The sequence below is a fragment of the Peromyscus eremicus genome, unplaced genomic scaffold (genome assembly GCF_949786415.1).
Source record: "Peromyscus eremicus unplaced genomic scaffold, PerEre_H2_v1 PerEre#2#chrX_unloc_1, whole genome shotgun sequence".
Lineage (NCBI taxonomy): Eukaryota > Metazoa > Chordata > Mammalia > Rodentia > Cricetidae > Peromyscus > Peromyscus eremicus.
In genome coordinates, this window is record NW_026734288.1 from 6,174,488 (window position 1) to 6,185,055 (window position 10,568).

A 10,568-nucleotide genomic window follows, 5' to 3' on the forward strand; every position below is an offset into this window, starting at 1 on the left:
ACTAGAAGGAAACAACCAACATTCAAAGCATGTAGACAGTATTTCACCGACCCTTCAAAATTGGAGAGGAATCCAAGATTCAGTGTTGGACAAAAATATAAGAAATTTGGGAACAGTTACAGGACATGTTCAGACTTTCTTAGAATTAATGTGGTTCATAGTGGAGAAAAATTGTACAAATGTAAAATGTGTGGAAAGTTGCTTTCTATATTATCAGTACTTAAGGAACATTATAAAATCCATATGACAAAAGAATCATACAAATATGCAGAGCATGACATGTTTCTCTTACATGCACCAAAATACAGAGGTCATTGTAAAATTCACACTGAAGAGAATGCTTTCAAATGTACTGTGTATGGCAAGTCCTTTGCCAGTGGGTTTTCTCTTCATCTTCCTCAGAGAACCAATACTGGAGAAAAACTTTTTATATGTGAAGCATGTGGCAAGTCTTTTACTCAGAGTTCAACACTTCATATTCATGAGAGGATCGATACAGGAGAGAAATTATACAAGTGTAAAGAATGTGACAAGTCATTTAACAAGGCCTCAAATTTTCACGTTCATCAGAGAATCCCCAGTGGAGATAAACCTTACAAGTGTAATGTATGTGATAAGTCATTTACTCGAAGTTTAACACTTCAAGTTCATAAAAGAATACATACTGGAGAGAAACCTAACAAATGTAAGATATGTGGAAAGGCCTTTATTCGTAGCTCAACACTTAAAGTTCATCAAAGAATACACACTGGAGAAAAACCTTACAAATGTAATGTATGTGGAAAAGCCTTTACTCACAGTACAACACTAAAAGTTCGTCAAAGAATACACACTGGAGAAAAACCTTACAACTGTTCAGATTGTGGAAAGTGCTTTACAGATAGCTCAAAACTTCAAGTTCATAAAAGAATCCACACTGGAGATAAACCTTACAAATGTAATATATGTGACAAGTCATTTACTCAGAATTCAGCACTTCAAATTCATAAAAGAATACATACTGGAGTGAAGCCTTACAAGTGTAAAGAATGTGGAAAGTCCTTTCCCAAAGTCTCAACACTAAAAGTTCATCAAAGAATACACACTGGAGATAAACCTTACAAATGTAATGTATGTGGAAAGTCCTTTAATGACAACTCAGCACTAAAAGTTCATCAAAGAGTACACACTGGAGAAAAACCTTACAAATGTAATGTATGTGGAAAAGCCTTTACTCACAGTACAACACTAAAAGTTCATCAAAGAATACACACTGGAGAAAAACCTTACAAATGTAATATGTGTAGAAAGTCTTTTACCAGCGGCTCACAACTTAATGTTCATCAAAGAATACACACTGGAGAAAAACCTTACAAATGTTCAGATTGTGGAAAGTCCTTCACTGATAGCTCAACACTTCAAGTTCATAAAAGAATCCATACTGGAGAGAAACCTTACAAATGTAATGTGTGTGGAAAGTCATTTACTCAGAGCTCAACACTTCAAATTCATAAAAGAATACATACTGGAGTTAAGCCTTACAAATGTGACGAATGTGAAATGTCCTTTACCAAAGGCTCAACACTAAAAGTTCATCAAAGAATACACACTGGAGAAAAACCTTACAAATGTTTAGATTGTGGAAAGTCCTTTACTGGAAACTCAACACTTAAAGTTCATCAAAGAATACACACTTGAGTGAAACCATACAAATGCAGAGAATGTGGCAAGTTTTTTAGGATAGACTCACATCTACAAATGCATCACAGAATACACACAGAAGAGAAAATTTACAGAGGAAAATAATGTGACAAATCCTTTACCAGGGCCTCAACACTTCAAGTTTATCAAGAAATCCATAATGGAGAAGAAAGTTAAAAAATACAGATTGCCACAAGTTCTTTGTCTATGATTAATATGTTCAAGGCACTTTAGACCCATTGAATACAGAACCCTTAATATTATAATTAATATGTTATGTCCTTTCCCCATGTATCATCTCTGCAAAAACTCACTAAAACTATATATTAGAGAAAGCTTACAAATACAAAGCATTGCAAAAACATTATTTGGGTACTTAAATCTTAAAAATCATCACATAGTACATACTAGAGATAACACATACAATATTAAGAAAGTAGCAAGTGTTATGGAGTCCTCAGATATTGAAGCCAAACAGAATATTCCTAATGGAATGAAATTTAACAAATGTACAGAATTTTTAAAAAAAAATTTAAAAGAAGATCAAAACTTAGAGAATGTCAGAAAATTTATGAAAGAAACAAACTCAAAGGGTAATATTTGCCCCAGTAATCATACAATAAAAGTGTTCTTTAAAATGTCAGTAGTGGAAGGAAACCTTTATCAAATATTCAAACCTTACTCAATGTCAGATGAGTGACATCAGGAAGCCCTATGCTTGATGTGATTTTAGAAATATTTTACCAAGAAATTTATGTTGACATGAAATTTTCCTTGGAAAACCATCTACATATATAGCAATGAATTAAACAGAATTACACAGAAATCATGTATTTAAATGATATGTGGTTAGTTTGACAATAGATGAAGGTAATAATAACTTAAAATGTGAAGGCTTAATGTATGCCAGGAATAGTTTGCTAATAGCCATATTGAGTCAAAAATCACTGCATAATTTTCTGTATATTTTATGGGATGGATATTGAGCTCAGAATGATATAGCTTTTATATAAATATTATTGTTTTTCTGATATTTGAGATTTTATCAAATAAAATACAGATTGTTTTAAATTTCAAGTTATTCTTCCTTTTTTTCTCAATTATCAATAAATACAATAAAGCCGGTATTCAATTTCTTCTTCATTAGAGTGTTCAACATTGATTTTATACAGGTATTTTGTATCTAGTGTCAGACATTACATTATAGATTATACAATAAAAAACATCATGAAAATACAAAGTAGATTGCTTTAGGAAAACTATAACAGGTTCAATTATTGGAAGTATATGCACGTGTTAAGACCTGAGTTGGTGTAAGAATGAATTTGAGTTGTTTTTATTAGCAGATCTAGGTCAAAGACTTAGACACACACAAAAAAAGGCTTCTTCTCATTGCTTGAGGCTTGAAACATTACACATCTTGTGATCATGTGAGGATATTGTTAGTTTGTGCCAAAACTGTTCACCATAAATTCTCTTCAGATTTTTAGGCCTCAGCAGTTCAAGGCTACAGAGACTGAAAGCTCTTCGAAGAGCCAAGCATGTCTACCTGCATCACTTTAGATAATAACTTTGCCTCTCTGTTATCAATATGCAATAACCCTTTGTATCTATTTGAATATAGGTATTACTGATACAGAGCATCCAGGTTGTTGTGGTTTCTTATCAGAGAACACAGGACACCTGATCCCAACTTTTCTTTGTATCTCTGTGTTAAATCTGTCTGTGTTTTCTTCATTCCTAAACCAATTCTCTTATATCTGTCACTAGAGACATACAGGGCATGAAAGCAATAGCCAATAGTCTGTATTCAAACAAGGAAGGACTTAATTGAGTGTTCACAATGAATTGTATTCATAATTTCTCATTAAGGAAGAAAATTGACTGCTTATTAAGTACTAATGAGCCCCAAAATAGAACTTCCTCAATAAAATTTTATAGACAGAAATTAGCAAGAGTAGCCATCAGCAAATTTTACCTATTCTTTGACTATATGAAAGTAATGCTAAACTTGTCAACAGATAAAAAATTAATTTAGAAGTAATTTTCAAAATTGGTAAAATGACTCATGGTACCCAGATATGGTTTCTTCAATGTCTGATCTTACTATTTTTCATGTACATGTGAATTGTTCATCTCTTTTTATAATTGATGGAAGTTTAAATTATTTTAATGAATAAAGTATATTATATTCATTAATATAATAGAAAAACTAAATCTAACCTAAAAAATTATTTGTATCACTTAACTTTGCCCCATTATTTGTTCCTCCAGGAAAAGTTAATTTGGATCCTATTTAATTGGGGCATGCTGGATGATTACTCTAGAAAAGACTTCTTACAGAATTTTTTAGTGAACTAACTTGCACAATAATGGTGTGGTCATATCTGATGAGAAATGCAGGTCACAGCTGGTTGAAGATCCAGCAAATCTAAGCTTCATGATTGCTTCTGTGTCATTTTTTGTGTTTGATCTTGACTGGTTGCATGCTTGAGGGACTTTTAATATTTGCACAATTTGAAAATATTGAATTGATAGGAAATTTCTTGTAAATCATTTATGCCTTCTCCTAGGAGTTCTGCTTCTAAGCTTCATCAGGAAAGACTTGAACATACTATCCCTCCCAATTTTAGGGAGATATTCTTATCTATTTCATGGTCTTTCTGACTCTTTGGAGAATGTGACAAGCATATAGAATCCAGAGGCTTCCTTTAGAGGATATGACGTATTCTGAAACATCTGTCCCTGTACTTTCTCAGGGACAAGATAATCAAAACAAAGAAAAATTACAAAGGTCAACAAGATACAGTGGGCTGAAAGAGTTGGCCACAGATCAGATTGCAAAACTCTTCCCAGTGTACTCTCAGGCAATTATGTGGCACATGCAGCATTAAAGTAAAATTAGCCCCACAGAGAAACATACATTGATAGGCAAATAATGATATGAAAAGATGACAAAAGGATGAGGTGTCAGGACATTCATTTCTGAGAAAAGTTAGCTCATGAAGAGCCATTGTGCTGTCTATGATGAAGGAACATTAAGAATGCCAGGATTAAACCTGTAAATAAATTCTAGAAAGATATAAAAAATATTGTGTTATGCCAGAAATTTAATAATAACTGCAACAACTTTTGCCTGGGGATTTTTCTAAAGCAGTCTAACAATTAATAGTTAATAATAAATTGCTTGGGACATGCCAAACTGCCAGGCTGGCATGGAATTTTCATTTTTGTCTAGAGTCTTTGAAGCCACAAAAGTTACCAACTTGAGAACAGGCTATCATATGTCTCTAGTTCCTTAAAAAATTAGATTCTGTGGTTGAATTGTAAAAATTATTGTAAAAGATAACTGTTTATCAATGATGACTAAACTTGAGGAAACATGATTGTAAAAGATAACTGTATTTTGCCACAGTTCATTAATGATGACTAAACTTATAATCACAGATGCACAAGAGAAAAAGGTTAAACACATGCCCCAAAACAAAATTTGTTTTATCTATGTTTTGGAACAATGTGAATCTATCTCTAATTAATGAATTCTGTATAAATAATTAATCACTCTGGCTGCTAGTCAGTCAGGCTGCAAGATTCTCTGGGCAATAAACCCTGCCTCATCTTACCCTTACTTACTCCTTACCTTTTCTCTGAGACCTGGCCACCTTGGGGGAGGCCTCAGGCATAACACTATTCTAAATGGATGTTGTAGTACTACAAGGGCATTGGATTGAATAAAAAAAATTTACTATATTACATAAATGAATTATTTGTAGGTCCTTAATCAATATTATAATACTACAAACAGTATTTCTCATATTTCTGTTTCTAATCTCCTACTACTCCTTATCTGGTTTTACATTTAACTTCAAGTATATTAAACTAAAAATATACTGTAAAGAGTGAACCTCAGATTAATGTTTTTGCTTATGTGTGTTTATGGGTCTAATGCCAATGTGTACTCTCATGCCTGCTGACATATTCTTATAATATAAAGAAGTGTTCAACCAACCAAGACAAATTCACTGAAGATGGTCTACTGAACTCCATTGCACTAAGAAAACTGCAAAGGAAATATCAGTAAATGGACGAAAGTCTTATTTTTCTTATGTTTCTCTTATTTCAGTCACTAATGGTCAGAACATGTGAACAAAATGCTACTTATCTCATCGAAACTGTATGAACAAAGTAAGACACTTGTTACAACTCTGATTAGTTCACAAAGTTATCAACAACTGGTTAGGGCCTTCCTGTTCTTATATCATCTTAACAGTTGAACTTCTTAACACAGTTCACAAGTGATCACCTATTTAACAGCTGAGTCTCTGTCAGAAATTCTGGATTCCAACCTAACAGTTGGGCATGTTAAGCAAATGAAAATATGTAAATTGAGCAAGAATTCCTGTTTCACTACTCTGCATGGAAATTCTCTTTTCCATAATTTAATTGATGTATTAGTTAAGCAATCATTGTGTTCTTTTTTGAGGAAGTTCATTTTTTCACTCTTAGCAATCCTTAGTTTCTTATAGTAATTTATGCAAAGTTGAGGTTTCATGGGCTTTTCCTTGCTCTTCTCTGCATATCACTTGGTGCTGAGCTTATTCAGATCATGTTTAGACAGCTGTTTCTAAGACTAAATGATTATAAATCTGACATAAAAAGAGACATAATCTCACAAGAAATTCACTGAGCATCTGGCAATTTAATATTTATGTTACCACTCCCATAATGTTCTCTAACGCATGGTTGCAGTCATTGTTTTATAGACATGTTCATTGTGCCTGGGATCCACCACTAGATATTTAATTGGGTGTGGTTTTCTGTAGATGACTTCATATGCTGAAATACAAATTTCTTTGATGAGTTGTTTAAACTACACTGACATGTAAGTATAAGCCCACATGTTAATTGATTATTAGGGACTGTATTGGTTCAGAAAATTGGTATTTGTAGGTAGTCCTCTAATAACCATGGCTTTATTGGCATTGGATAGAGACATAGGCTTCAAGTACCAAGAGTAGTTTCTCTCTTTTTAAGCAGATATTTAGTCCACTTAAAATGTAGCTTGCTGGGTGATGTCTTTGAACGTGCTATGAATATATATAACCCATTGGTTAATAAAAAGTCTGCTTCGGCCTATGGCAAGGCAGCTTAAAGGCAGGCAGGAAATCCAAGGTGGGAGACAGGAAAGAGAAACATGGAGTCCTGCCACCCATGAAACAACATGCCAACAGACTGGTAAGCCATGAAACACATGGCAAAACATAGATTAATAGAAATGGATTAATTTAAGATATAAGACCCAGATAGCAAGTAGCCTGCCATATACAATAGTTTGTAAATAATAAAAAGCCTCTGTGTGTTTACTTGGTTCTGAGCAGCTCTGGGACAATGGGTGGGAGTGATTTGCTGGAACTAGGAGGGTCCAGGCAAGACCATAGAAACCTTCTGAGTACATTTGGCACCCAGATGTGATAGCAAGAATTTCCATGCAAAACCTGAGCTTTTAAAAAAGATTCTAAAATGGATTTAAAAAGTTCTTCCTAGTTCTGTCTCTTGGGCAAGCAGTGCCATACAGACTTAAGATACAGTATGGTGGGTTCAAGGCATGTGGGCTAGAGCCCACCATGATGGGTTCTCAACATGGTACATTGTGCTGTCGACAAGCTGCACAGCATTCTGTGTGGTGGATTTAGCTTTCGCTACTGTAGACAAAAAAGTTTCTAGCTATATGCTCCTTGATGGAGACATCAACCCAATGCCTTCCAGAGTCAGAAAAGAGCCTGACTCACAGAGCTGGAAGTAAATTACCTTCACCATGTTGGGAATCTGAGGTGAGTGAAGTCAACAGCCAAGGCTGCTGCTTTTCATCCTAGCAATGCAGTTTAACAGTTTAAAATCTCTCCTGGAAATAGAAGGATTACAGATTCACGATAAGACATATTCAGATGGAATAAAACTCTGAAATGTTTATAATGTGTGTAAAAATGTACATAGGCCTGGGAAAGAAAAGGAATATATGAAGTTATAAAACCCCCTGAAAGGTCTTCACATGTTCCAACATCCAAAATCAGCTTCAAAGCAACTGGGTGAGACAATCCATCCTCATAGACTACAGCCAAAGTTTAACTATAATTGTTAATTTTCTCAGGATTCCCCTAAGTATGCAAATGCCCCATGAAGCAAGGAGTAGTATGAGAAGCTATGCCCAAATTCCCAAAATATTATTTATAAATATTTATTTTTATTTAAAGGGGTTGGTTACAAATGCAATTCCTCTCTAAAAAAGAAAAGAGGATAGTATAGATATAATAGGATAAAACGTTAGATTAATGAATCTACATTGAAAGAGCAACAACTTGTTTAAAACATTTTACTTTGTGGTAGAATTTAGTTTATTAATACAAATTTAAAGTTAATTTGTTATATTGTATGTATCTCTACTCTTATTTAATGTACTATGTTTAACAACTCACTTAAAATTGTAATAATTAGGAAATGAAGATTAATAGTTATCTAGGGTAATCAAACTTATAGTTATGTTAGTTATTAAGTTTTTAGGTGTAAAAAGGTATATTTCAATTAGGTAGGTAATCTTTAAGCACTTCAATAACTTACAGTATATGCAGCCTGGACAATTTCTAGATCTCTGCCAAACTAATGACCAGAAACTCTTGACTCTGTGTCTGCTCTGTAGGAAATCAAAGAACTAGGATAATGTCATTGCTTCCCAGAAATGCCCACATCCTGATCCCTACTCCTTGAAGCCTACCTCCTTCAAAGCCTAGCTCAAGCCTACCTTCTCTCCAAGAAAGCACTAAATCCTCTGCCAAGGCTCAATGTGGCTTCCCCTGGAAGATTTATTTCTTGCTGTTTTTATACTGGGACCAAAGGCCAGCTTCCTTCTGTGTCTTTCCAGTCTCTCTCTGCTCTCTAGTCTCTTTTCCAAATAGTTTGTTTCATCTTGACACCATGTCTATAGCTCAACCATAAAGGCACTGAATAAATGCCCCATAGGCTGCTGGTATCACCACAGCACTGGTGACATCACAAGAGATGACAATGTTCTCCAGGACACCATAGAATACCCAAGTATGGCAATGCTGATGTCACAGCTTTTGCCTACATGCTAACTATCTCACTTCAAGTTGCCCTTCACAGGAGCCTCACCTGAGTTACAGGGGAAGCTTTTCAGTACCCACTCCTTCCAAAGCCAGGGATCTAGCAATGCTTCAAAGAAACTTTTCTTTGTGAGGTATTTAGGGCTAACTTTTCAAACATTGCTTAGGAATGGCTCTCCCCCATCTTAAAATTCATACTCAGTGAGATAAAAAAGGCTGCTGGGAAATTAGGTCAGGATGGTGGGGAGGAACGATGAATCCCCTAAAGTAAACAAAGACTTGGAGAAAATCTATTACTGTAATTAACAAGGCAATTCCAAGTAACTTATCTGATAATCAAGAGATATTTATTTTTGAGATAATAAAAAATCCAATAGGGGTTGGTTACATGATCCAGGATAGATGAGATACAATCTAGTAGAGAACTCTGGCTTGGTCTCCCATCCAGATTCCAGGACCATGTGGTATACATAAAGGGCCAAAGACCTACACACATTGAGTTTTAAGGGGTTCCTTCTCAGCCAAGCTCCAGGGGCATGTCAGCTCCAGCGGCAGGTCTTAGGAAGGTGTGGCAGTTACAGGCTGTCACTCTAGGGGGAGTGTTTTAAGGTCAAATCTGGAACAGCTACCCACTACATCTCCCCCTTTTGTCTAAATAAGAAAATTCTAAATCTAATACAAAACTATTTACAATAGGGATGATTATAAATTATAATATAAACAATATAAATATAATACATATAAATATAAAATATAAACAATAAAAATATTGTTCTGGAAGAATAAGGGATAATGACCTATACAAGATGAAATTACACCAACAGGAACCACACCAAACAAGAAACACATGATAAATTCAGAAGAATGTGGAACATAGGTAAATGTCATGTTACAGAGATTTTTCCAAAAGATGTCCTACCTTGAGGGGCCTGAATCTAACACTTAATATGTTCTACCTAAGATACAAGAAGATTGTAATTATGACTGTTATTCTCCAATCCAATCAAAGACCTGACAAGGAAGACAATAATACCTGAGAAATGGGAGAAAGACACAAGCAACTTTCAGGAGTCTTATGAGAGTAGACAGAGACAGCTGGCAGCCTAGACAGGCACCTAGAATTTCTCAGTATCATTGGTGCATTCAAATTGGCTACAGGCCTAGAGTATCTATCAGACCATTTTCAGAGGCAGGTTTTTTGAAAGACTACCCTTTCAAGGCAGAGTTAAATAGTCACTTTTCCTTGTGTCCTGCTAGTACCAAAGAAACAGTATTCATACTGTCAACAGTTGAAGCAAGGGCATTTTCTTCCCTCAAAAGGCCAATTTCAGTGTCAAGAAGACAAACTTCCAAATGGAAAAGTCTCAGAAGCCAAACGTTCACTGAAGACCAGATTGGTGCTATCAAGGGAAAATGCTGTGGCCCACTCAACATGACACAACCTGTCATCATCTGTGGTCACCACCCTTCTAATGATAAAAGCCAGAGACACTACAATATCAGAGGATGGACAAGTAGAATATGGACAAAGGAAGACGCCACACCAGATGTCACAATTAAATGCTATTGTAGAGGGTTTGGCTTCAAAGACTTGTCATTTTGCTCTCTTGGTGTGCTGGGGATGCCTGTGTCTTGCATGTGCTAAGAGCTAGAACATGAGCCTTGCCTCCCATCCAAATTCTTGGTTTTATAAATCTAGGGATTCATTTCCAAAGCCAGCCCCTGCCTGAATCCATTTTGTGAACTAAGAACAAAAACATTCTCCTGGAG

General features: G+C 35.1%; 1 protein-coding gene across 1 annotated transcript; it reads left to right on the forward strand.

Annotated features, from left to right (window-relative positions):
* The first annotated feature begins 243 nt into the window (after positions 1–243).
* LOC131900956 (zinc finger protein 665-like) lies at positions 244–1,928 on the forward strand. The gene has a single exon (XM_059252262.1). It carries the CDS (start codon positions 244–246, stop codon positions 1,675–1,677), a length of 1,434 nt encoding a protein of 477 aa, XP_059108245.1. The 3' UTR covers positions 1,678–1,928.
* The last annotated feature ends 8,640 nt before the right edge of the window (positions 1,929–10,568 follow it).